Below are 12,146 nucleotides of genomic sequence, written 5' to 3'. Positions count from 1 at the left end.
AACTGGATTCCAGTCAATGCACACACATTGAGCACCTAACAGTTATTAACTATGGGTGCTCCACATCTTTGAATTCATTAGTATTGGAACCACCCTTAGGAATAGAAAACCTCCTAATACTAATGCCGTGTAGTTACAACACTAATAAAGGGTTTGGAGTATAGATATCATTCCTGTTCTCTCTGTTTAGAATGGTTCTGCTCAGAAACACCGAGATTAAAATTAGAATCTTGTAGATCAGTTAAGATTTATCTAATGAATCAGAGCTACAGTTGCCAACTTATTGTAAAATAATTCCAAAAATTCGGTTTCATGTAGCTCTGCATGGCTCTGTTCAGAGAGGTGGTATAAATATGACCACGGACACAAGTAAACATTGCAATTAGTAACCACAGATGACTTAAACATGTGGTCCCTCCATGGTGGCCATTGATTTTGATGTGAAGAGCTGGCCATTCACCAGTGCAGGTGCTCAGGGCTCAGTATATTGATTACAGCACAAATGGCCTGACAGAACAGGCAGAGTGTCCACAGCCCAGAGGACTCTGGATTCTGGGAACAGAGCCCCAGAATCATTTACAGAATTGGTGGCTATGGGCCAATATGATTATTCTCTGAATGTGCACACTCTAACTATCTCCATTTTTCTCCTGGTGGTTTTTCTTTGTACAGGGACAGTCAACAAAAGCAACGTAGTGACAGCAAGTACCTCCATCCAGCTCCTGGATGAACGGAAATCCCCTGTGGTGGCAGGTAAACAATGGATTTCGGTGACTATGGCATCCATTCACCGGACTGGTCAACTGCTTCTGTGTGGCATTTTTTTTTTTCCAAAAAGTAGGTTTCCAAAGGAGAAAAAAAAAATGGAAAATTACTTATTCCTCAGCTTGGTTTCATTTCCTCCAAATTAAGACTAATAGCAGGTGGTGTTTGAGGCAAAAACAGAAAGCTTTCTCATGGGTTTCGATTAAACTCTGAGCCAGGAAGACATCTTTGGTATGTGTCATGGAGAAAGTCTTGACAGCAGGTAGCAGGCTCATTTAAAGTAAATTCCACACCTCTGATTTTTATATCATTAGGATCACAATGGGCACACAAGAAAATTATAGGTCTGTTTTAGGAAAACACCAGCTGAAATGTGCCCTTCTCCAGAGACACCGGGATTTTCATCGCCCTAATCCCCCTGGGGAATTAGAGTTGGATGTATCTGCAGGTGCTGGGTTTGGATCCAGGGGAAAGCCAAAGCATTTTACAACAGTGAGTCTTGAATTGTCCAAAAAAGCCCCGTCTCCAGCTTTCCCCATTTCTCTCATCCCTCACAAGTGTGAGTAGATGACTATGGTTGGCTGGGGGCTTCATTAGTGGCTGAAAGGCTTGGAAACTGCCACAAGTCCTCCCTGGAGGATGGCTGTTGACAAAAGCAGGGTCTGAGAGCATGTCTGGCAGATAGTCTATTTCTGATATATAATTATTGGATCCATTGGTTGATGGATGGGTGATATACTCAAGCTCTATCCTGATACTGGCTAGGTTTACCAAAGGGAGTCATTTGTTTTTGGGCGGCCTCCCTCATTAAGTTGTACTTGAGGGTGACTTTGAACGTCAACGTCTTTGCACACTGTGATAATTTGTGGAAAGGAATGCAAATGTAGCAGATGGAGCCGACCCGTTTGAAGTGGTTGTTCTTTGGCTGGGAAATCCTGTCTTTCCCTCCACTTATTATTTCTGACTCAGCCTGTGAATCATAACTGTGTCAGTAGGGACTGAAAGATCTGGGGATAGTCACTCTAGTGATTCTTGGGGTATTGGATATGACAAAGAAGACAGTCTTATGTGTCTGACCTGCAGCTTATTTTAAACTAGGCAGACCTATAATTAATCAGCCAGGCGATACGGGCTCTAAGGACTCACAGTTGCTGTCTTCAAATTTGGTCACTTAGTGTCTCACCCGTTCCTTGAGGAAAGCGGGAGACAGGATCATTTAACTCAGCAAGATTGATTTTTGCTTAAAGGAGGTCAGGCTTGCTTACCTCCAGGCTGTCCCAGCCAGCTAATTCCGGAGGCATGTTATCTCCCAGGAGCTGGGGCCACATGCAACAGCTGTCAAGGACAGATCAGGCCAAAGCTGTCTATGGGATAAAGAATTTCTCTTTAAAACACTTTCCATGGGTGTTTCATTCAGTCATCATGAAGGATGCTCTGGGTATACCCCAAAGTTACTGTGTTTACCTCAAGGACCTTTGTACAAGTTTACAAACTGTGCTCAAATGTTGCCAAATGCCTTCTACTTCATAAATGTCTATTTGGCTGAGCACCAGTGAAACATGGAGTCAGCCAGAGCACTGGGTGTCCAGCCTAGAGCAGAATGTGTGTTGTCCAAATGACTTGCTGGTCTATTAGTAAGTTACGTAGCTGGCCATAGACCTCAGGCAGATCATGAGACATGATGGTTTGGCTCACGTTGAGTGTGTAAGACAGGCTCCTCCTATTTGTTGCTTCTAAGACTGTGTCCACTACTGGCCCCCAACTTCAGAAGATAATTACGGAGCAAGACCAAGAGACAAAGTTATCAAGCAGCTGTCTCGAGATTGAACCCTTCTTCTTCCAACTGCGTCTGGTAGACATGAGATAAAACAGAATTTCTTGGCTTTGATCTTGAAGGCTGCCATGGATGCAGCCCCATGGAGGCAGTGACTGAAAGAGGACCTGTCTCCCAGAGCAGAGCAGCCTCCTCAGCATGTCCCCCAGGTGTCACTGACTGACTCAACCCCCATGTCACGGTGTGATTAGGTTGGGTTACATTCCTCTGTGTCTTTTGCTCAAACTAAGTAGACATTGTTTACAGCTCTGAAATTCAAAAGGCCATTTTAATTGGGGAAGAAGCCTTGTTTTGGCAGATGAAGATGAGCGGGCTTGTTCCTCAGACAGCAGATGGGACACAGCTGACGGGCAGTAATTTGGGGTCGCAATGAAAATCCTTGTGTTAAAGGGAAACCTGTCTGAAAGAAAAGGTGTACAGCTTTGCAAATCATTCTCAAGGATTCCCTTGAGAGGCCTCTTCCACTCCTTGGTCTAATCTGGGATTCTCATTCATTGACTGTGTGCATCTATTTGGGGTAGTTGTTGTTGTTATTATTGTTATCATTACTATTGCTGTCATTTTTATTCTCTTCTTTTTCTTGTTTTCCTTTTAAAAAAAAACCACTTAGATGCTAATCTGTCAATTCAATGACACCTTTGGCCAGTCAAAGGTGGTCAGCCACAGTGCATAAATAGGTTCCATCCATCTTAGGGTGTCACCCTGCCAGCTCTTAGTGGCCACCAGCATACTGCATTTTCTCAACTTCTTTGCCATTGAGGAAAGGGGGAGACAAGATCATTTAACTCAGCAAGATTTATTTTTGCTTAAATTTATTTTTGCTTCCACTGCCAAGGAAGAAGTGGCAGACTTTCCCTACCCAACCTCTCCAGATCCCTGGAACCTTCTATGTGTACGAGGCTCCTGATCCTTTCCCCCCCCCCATTATTATTGAAAATGCAAACCTTGATCTGTAAAGCCCATATAGGTTTTCTGCTTATGTGTGGTTTGGAGTGTCTCCAGGTCCACTTAAATAGGGGTGAGATTATTAGCTTCCTTGCCTGTGTCAACTCAGAGATAATAGAAGAGAAAAACAAGGAAACACCTGTATAGAAAGAAATACAAAAATGCTAGGATTTAGGGGTAACTCACTTTTATCTTCAAGTTGGATTCATTCACTCATTCAGCAAATAGTCCACGAGCTCTCACTTTTCCCAGGTACTCTAGGAAGTACCTGGAAAAATGAATAAATAACCAGGATCAGAAACTGATATCCTTTCCTTCCCCACGCAGGTCTCTAACACAGCTATAGTTAAAGCTGTGTTTCTAAAGCACCAGTGAATTAAAGAGCTGAATGACTGTCTGGAAGGTCCCTAAGGTCAAGGATCTTGTTCATTTTACCTTCTGCCCCTCACAGGGTAGTCAGTTCTATGTGTGGACTCTGGTGAATTGACCTTCAATAAGGTTTTTACAAATCGAATGGAACTCATGGAACTTCTAGATTCCGTGTTATTCACACAAAATACCTTATCTCAACTTCTGTTAAAAAAAAAAGTTCAGTCTTCTGAATTTTTAAAATAATACATATAAGTGGCATTGGCTTTAAAATGAACATTTTAATGTATCAGAATCTAAAATGGCAACTAATGATGTTCCAATTTGATTTTTAAATAATTGTAAACACTCCATGGTCAAAAACTCTCTCCATTATATTTTAATACCCAGTGCCAAGTACAAGGGCTAATGCATGGTGAGTATGAAAGAAATATCATTTAAATGACTGATTCAGGGTGGATTGGCTTCCTTGTGACTTGCTATATACAGGGACAGAAGCTCACAAAATTCACTGACCCAGCCATAGAAATACTGTATTTGACTAAAACTCTGAGATGTGCTCAGCAGCTTAACTTCAGCCCATAACATAATAATATGGGGGGTATTTCAAGGAATAAAATAATTTTTAATATTACATTCCAATGGCAACTGTGTTGAACCAGGCATTATCTCTGTCATTAAAAGTCATTTCTGAGTTCAGAACATCTAATGTTAAGCTTGGAATAGCTAATCTGATCATCCTGGTGGGGGGGGGGGAAGATTATGGACAAGAGAGCATTAGTTTCTTTTAGAAACAGCTCTTTTTTCCAACAGTCTTACAGAAGTGTGATTGACATGCCAAAAATTCACGATTTTAAATCATGATGACTTTTTGTGAAATTTTGGTGTAGGGGTTCCTGATCTGTCTACTTGCTTTTTTGCAAAGCACACAGATCATATTGGATCCATTGGGGGGGGGATTTGAAAAAGTGAGTTATGTGCTCTTGTTTGCATAATTTCAGGCAGTGTAATGAAGGAGATTTCATTTTAACCAGCTAATTAGGAAAGTGATTAATTAACATCATTGACTGTACATTGTCAGGTACGTGCTATTTCAACGAAGTGAGGTGTTTAACGTGGGCCCTGCCTTTGAGTTCAGTGGCTAATGTTGACAAAGTGTTACAGGCAGGCATTCAGCTTGATGACATTCCTTTGGTCAGATCACACATATTTGGTCTACATGTGTCAGGAATTATGTGTCAAGTCTGCATGGATAAACATCTAGTTTGTTAAATCTGAGTCAAGGAACTATTTTATCTTTACAAAAATTACTGCTTATGAACTAAATGAGTGGTTTCCAACCAGAGGCAGTTTTGCCCTTTGGAGATATTTGGCAATATCTGGAAACATTTTTGATTGTCATCACTGGTTAGTAGGGCTGCTACCGGCATCTAGTGGGTAGAGATCAGGACGGTGCCACACATTCTGGAGGACATAGAACAGCCCCCATGACAAAGAATTATCTAGTTCAAGATGTCAGCAGTTGCGAGGTTGAGAGACCCTGGGTTAAACTCACAGGCAAATTTTAATTCCTGGCATTTTCCAATTCATTGTTGCCACTTTTAGGCTAATTGCAAAAACAACTTTGCATCATCATTAACCATTATATGAATATATATTTTATAGATAGTATGTACCTAGCGCTGAGCATACAGCAATGAACAAGTGCTCCAGAAGGCCCTATGGAGTGGGTTAAGGGAGTTGTTGGTTGATGTCAAGATGAGGGTGCTGCTGCTGTCCAAAGCCCAGAGGCTGGAGTGACAACTGCCCAAGGAAGAATTCTTCCACTCAGCTGATGCTGCACCTCTGAGAACCCTGAGCATGGCCAACCTGCTGCCAATAGGGAGCATTCATTTGTTCTAGAGATCCAGACAACTCCAAGTTTGGCATGAATGGGAAGAAGGAAGGAATTTCAGTAGTGGTTCATGCTCCCTAGAACACAGAGCAAGATGAAGAGATGAAGTGTGGTTAGCCAGGGAGATAGGAAAGATAGACTCTCAGTCCCTACACGTGTGCATGGGTTTGTGGCAGGGCAACACCTTTCCAAGTTGGGTGGTGCATGGGGAAGGCCTCCCTAATGGAGTGGAATGAGTTGGAACGGAAGTGATGAGATGCATCCATCTCGTGCATATCTGGGGGAAGATCATTCCAGGAAGAGGGAACTAGCTTTTCTAAAACTTTGAATGAGTCTGGAATGGGATTCCTCACACGTGTGTTCATGTACCAGATGAGTACTCTGAGACCTAACTGTGAGTCTCTTGGGTTGGGGGGACATTTACCAGGATCTAAAAGCAGAGCTGATGGGCCATAGATAGATGACACAGGGGAAAGTGGGGAATCCAAATCAAGTCTTTGCCTTAAATGATCAGCTGTGAGAGGAAGCTTTTTGTGTTTGACTTTTTTTTTTTTTAAATGGATAAAAGAGGATGATGTTGGGACCAGAGCAGATCTAAACCAAAAGAACTGACAACAGGAAATGTTTTGAAAATGGATTCGTGATGTAGTTACCCATGAGGCTGTATTTAATATCTGTAACAGAAATCAAGGGTTAGAACTGGCCATTAACACAGCTGCTATGCAAGTCACAGTAGCCAGTGACCAGGGAATGTGGAGGATTACTGCTCCAGGAATAAAAATAGCCCAGAGTTTTGAGAAACTGAATCCTCTATGCTAGCTCTCCAGGGCCACTCATTCCCAAGAGTCACCATCCCTTTATTAAAACCTCATCAGAAGCCACCACACATCCTCCAGTCCAAAATCTGTAGTGGAATTTCAGGGTTACAGGTTCTCCCCACCACATGGCTTGCAGTCTCTGAACTGGCGAGTCGAGCCACCTTTTTTGAGGTCGTTGTGGGATTTGGACATGAAAGTCAATGTGAACTAAGAATTTAAAGTGAGCACAGGGCCTGTCCCTCTCCTGACCCCGCCTAGACCTTAGCGTTCACATTTGTAAATCAAGGCAGCCTGGTACTAAAGTCGGATTTCTAACAGTCTAGTGTTTTGAAGATGGAAATTAATTGCATCACCTCAGAAAAGGAATGGTATTAACCAGTATGGGAGCATCTCTGACACCCAAATTCAGTCTGTTTGGGGGGATCCCACTGATTACTGTTGAGAAGAATACTCATCAATTCCAAAGGATGGGGCTGGTATATATGGTGCTCAGTAAATTCTTGCCTTCAAGTGGTTCCATAATCCCTAGCTGGTAAGCAATTGTTAATAATTACTATAGATCATACTCATCACCACTCAGGGGCCAGTGATTTTCCCAATTCTTCATTTTCTATGAAACCTTATATGTAGCATTATCATTATAGCATCCTGACATGTTTCATATTAAGGTTTTTCTTTTTAAACCAGGGATCGAACCAAAGGGCACTTAACCACTGAGCCACATCCCCAGCCCTGTTTTGTATTTTATTTTAGACAGGGTCTTACTGAATTGCTTAGGGCCTCGCTAAGTTGCTGAGGCTGGCTTTGAACTCACGATCCTCCTGTGTCAGCCTCCCTAGCTGCTGGGATTACAGGCATGAGCCACTGCACCAGGCTCATACTAAAACTACACACTACCTTTTCATGTACCAATGCCTGAGAACAGAGTTTAGAAAACTACAGTCCACAGGACCAAATTTTTCCCTTAGTTTTATTAAGATGTATTTCATATCCAATAAAATTCAACAATTTACAGCATATAGTTCACTGGCTTCTAGTATAGTGTGTTCGAGTTGGACAACCATCACCACAATCTAATTTTAGAACTATTTCAACTTTCCCAAAAGAACCCATGATATACATTCTCCCTTTCCATTCTTGAGACCTCACCCAGCCCCAGGACCACAAATCTACTTTCTCAATGGATTTGCCCAGATTTAATATTATCAGATAAATGATTTGACTCATATACTGTGTGGCCCTTCATTACCAACTTCTTTCACTTAATATAATATTTTCAAGGATCATCCATGTAACATGGATGTCTACTTTTTTTTTCTGTTGCCAAATAAAATTCCGTTGTATAGATATACACTTTGTTTAACCAAATGATAGGCATTTGGGTTGTTCCTACTTTGAACTATTATTAATAATGTTGACATGAACATTCACATACTAGTTGTTGTGTGAACATGTTTTCATTTTGAGGGGATAGATCCCTAGTAGTGGAATTGTAGTTTCTTATAGAATCTTTGCATTTGATATTTTGAAGACTTTGCAAAACTGTTATCCAACATGGTTGTGCCATTTTACAATCCACCTGCAATGTATGGAGATTCCAATTCTTCCACACCCTTGCCAAAATTTATTATTATCTGCTTTTTTAATTTTAGCATGTTTGTGGATATGAGATGATTTGTATTTCCCTGATGACTTACTGTGCAGTGCATCTTATTATACACTCATTTGCAATTTGTATAAGATCTCTAGAGAAATATCTGTCCAGATCCTTTGCCATATTTAAATTAAGTTATCTGTCTTATTGTTGATTTGTGAGAGTTCTTTATATATTCTAGAAATAAGTACCTTGTCTCTGCTGCCTTGAAATGCAGTGATACCCATATTATCCAACTAATAGTTCTGCCTTCCTGTTAAAATGGCAAACTAAGTAACTGAATCGAAACCATATAGACTACAGTGCAAAAATATTTACTACCTGGCCCTTTACAGAAAGATTTAGATGAAAATATGTCACTCTGTGTATTTAAAACAGAAAAAAATATACCATGGATTTGTTCACTCACCTGATTTGTTCTTATAAAACTAAAATACAAATTTAAATCAGAGGTTATGCAAATGGATGTGGAAGATAGTTTCATGTATCAAAACTTGTGCATCAATTGTGCCTAACATTTTCATATGTGTGGTTACACAGAAACCCCAATCAAAGATCCTAAGCTTTCTAAAAATACATGTTCTCATTGTCAGTCAAGACAGCGATTTACTTAATCTTCCCTCTAGTTTATAAACCTCTGAACAGTGTAATCAGCATAATGCTTGGTACAGTGTTGGAAATGCCCTCACATGCTCTGGTGGAAAACAGTTTATGGGATTTTATTTTTCCAACATGGCTCATAAGAGATTTGGGGATTTATTTAACTGCCTTTATCCAAATAAATCTCCTAGTGACCTCGTTGGGATTTTGATCTCAGTTGAGATGGAAATACATATGAGTCATGTTAAGTAAAGGGTGTGCAGAGGATTAATGGCGGATGTTAATTTCACCTCCCTGGGAAGAGGGAACATATGGGAGGGGAGTTTGTGGTAGGAGCGTCAGTGCTTTGACTCTGAGTTCCTGGACACAGTTGCCCATGCAAATGCTTTGGCCAGGTTATAGTGGGACCAGGACAGTGCTGATCAAAGGCTTTTAACTCCCATTGCATCACCAAGAGCTCCTGGGAACTATTCTGGGTTAAAGGATCTGAATGGGGTCAAGATTGATGTCTGAATGTCATTCCCACTGCAAGGCCAATTGATTCGCCCAGCTCAGGCAGGGGCGAATGGGCAATCAGTTCCAAATAAAAAGAAAGTTTGGAATGAAAATTATAGTGCATGATCATTTTGTATATTTTCTTCTCTGGCCTTCTTCTGTCAGCCTCCAGATTTCAACTGATTTAGTTAAGTCTTTAAGACAAAATTATTTTATGATTACATTATTTTATTTAGGTTCTTTATCATTATTTTATGCTACGTGCTTCTCTCCCATCCCCTCTTTCATTCTCTCTGGAACCTACAGCCACTCCGTTTCATCCACGGTGAAACATTTTTTCATCAAGGTCAGCAATAATTTCAACCCTACTGAATTCAGAACTGAAGGTCACGTGATCATTTTATCTTGGTCCACCAGCAAGGCTTGACCATGGTGATTGCTTTCTTGGTTCTTTGCCTATCTTGATGCCCACCCTTCCTGGGGGTCCTTTGGTGATTTCACTCATCTCCTAGGGAAAAGGACTGAGGATGTGGCTCAGTGGTTAAGCACCCTGGGGTTCAATCCCTGGTACCAAAAATTAATAAATTAATTAATTAAAAGACTAGTAATGGCGTGTCTTTCCTCCATGAGATCTTTCCACTGACTTCCCAATTTTCTCAGAGTTAAAAGCTAAAATTTTCACACCATATGTTATCTGCTGACGCATAACAAGTTATGCCAACAGCCAATGGTGCAAGGCTATAAGCTTTCACTATCCCACAGCTTGTAGGAGCCAGGGAGTGTGGGTGTACCTTAGCTGGGTGCACAGGCTCACAAAGGCCACAGTCAAGGTTTGGCCTAGGTCATCTTCTGAGTCTTTGGTGGAGGTGGGGCCAAAGGCTCAGCACACAAAGGAAGTGCATTCAAAGGCATGCAGATTACCAGCAGGGTTCAGATCCCTGTGTTGTTGGGTTGAAGATCTCCATTCCTCCCTGGATACTGGCCAGAGATTCCTCTTGGGATCTTGTCAGATGGCTTTCTCCACAGGGCAGTTCACAGTGTGCTAGTTGACTTCCATCGGAATGAGCAAGACAGGGTGGGCAAGATAAAAAGCCACAGCTTTTTGTACCTTAACCTTGGAATTAATATGTTCTATCAGTTTTGCTATATTTTGTTAGAAGCAATTCACCAGATCCACTCTGCCACCAAGCAGAGGCAATTAAACAAGGGAATCATTGCAAGTCATCTTAAAAGCTACCTCTTACAACCTGTAGGATCCCAGATGATAAGACTCCTAGACACTCTCTGATCTCATCTCCTTCCACTTCCCTCTTTGCCCACTCAGCCACAGCAATTGCTTCCTGGTTGTTCTTTAAACACACCACACCTGCTGGCACCTCAGGGCCTTTGCATCTGCTATGTCTTTTCTTTGGGTCACTTTCCTGCCAGCATCTTCACCACTGGATCCACCATTTCCTCCAGGTCTCTGTTCAAATGTTTTCTCAGGGAAGCCTTTCCTATCACCAAATACAAAATAGGAATTCTTCCTCCACCATATCCCCAGCACTCTCTTTCACTACTGCTTTTGTACCATGTCATATACTTTTTTTTTTAAGAGAGAGAGAGAGGAAATTTTTTAATATGTATTTTTTAGTTTTCAGTGGACACAACATCTTTATTTTATTTTTATGTGGTGCTGAGGATAGAACTCAGTGCCCCACAATGCCAGGCGAGTATGTTACCGCTTGAGCCACATCCCCAGTCCCTCTGATATACTTTTTATTCCTCTGTCCTCTCCCTCGGCTAGATGTTCCGTTTCGTGGGGTGTGTGCTTCATTTTTCACTCTTTTATCTTTGATATTTAGAAAATATTACAGCAAGTGTTTAGAAATTTGTTAAATGGCCAACTGCATGGTTTTGTAACCATGTTAGCCAAACCGTTGAGACTTAACTCTGACTTTAGCCGATTCTATGGCTGATCACTGGTATCTTTATGCCATTTCCACATTCTTCTGCTCTTTGCCTTCTCTCCTGCATTTTAAGCCATTCCTCGGTCAATGAATGTGTCTTGAGTTTTCCTAAAAAGGAATTTATAGGGGTCTCTGAGTCTTTACGCATCCTCCTGTCTCAACCTCCTGAGCCGCTTGGATTCCAGGTGTGCACCACTGTGCCCAGCTCGTTACTTTTTATTATTTGCAATTATTCACTCTTTTAGTCCCTATAAGGGATGGCATGTCCTCACCCATGGCCATGCCACCCACAGTGCCATCCTACCAGACCTGTATGCCTCCTCGGTGGCTCTGAACTTGGCCATGTGACGTGATTTTTGCCAGTGAAATGTATGTTAAAATATACACATACATACACCAAACATATGGCACGTGAAATTCCACCAGAAACTTTAAAAATTGTTTTAGGACATGTTCAGTGAATTTACTTTCATGTTTCCTCTGCATGTTGAGAGCAGCTCTGCCTTCTTCTTTTTTTTTTTTTTTTTAACACTCTTGTAGGGGATGCCAAGTTTTCTCTTCAGTTGCATCGTTCTTAAAATATAGGGGATTTGCCCAGGAGCAGGGTAGATGACTTCCTCTATAGGATCTCTTGGAGGGATTAAGGTGGCGGGTTCGTTGATAGGTACAGCCACTAATCAAGTGTCCAATGATCAGATGGCTTCTATCACTGCACTACTACAGGATGGGTTTGGGGTCGCTACCTCCTGTTGCTGTGTTGTCAGATGACTCAGATGAATCAAAATAGTCTGTCGTTTTCATTTCTTGGAAGCAACATCAGGTG

General features: G+C 41.5%; 1 protein-coding gene across 5 annotated transcripts in view; it reads left to right on the top strand.

Annotated features, from left to right (window-relative positions):
• Positions 1 to 12,146, top strand: part of Cacna2d3 (calcium voltage-gated channel auxiliary subunit alpha2delta 3) — an 873,532-nt gene that overhangs the window by 702,004 nt on the left and 159,382 nt on the right. For all 5 annotated transcript variants that reach the window (XM_078038406.1, XM_078038403.1, XM_078038405.1 and 2 more), the window contains one exon: positions 673 to 753. In XM_078038406.1, the coding sequence (XP_077894532.1) occupies positions 673 to 753 (81 nt within the window). The remainder of the gene's footprint in view (positions 1 to 672; positions 754 to 12,146) is intronic.

This window comes from Ictidomys tridecemlineatus, chromosome 2 (assembly GCF_052094955.1).
Source record: "Ictidomys tridecemlineatus isolate mIctTri1 chromosome 2, mIctTri1.hap1, whole genome shotgun sequence".
Taxonomy (NCBI): domain Eukaryota; kingdom Metazoa; phylum Chordata; class Mammalia; order Rodentia; family Sciuridae; genus Ictidomys; species Ictidomys tridecemlineatus.
The sequence above is the reverse complement of the archived record's forward strand: the minus strand, read 5'-3'. Positions and strand labels throughout refer to the sequence as shown.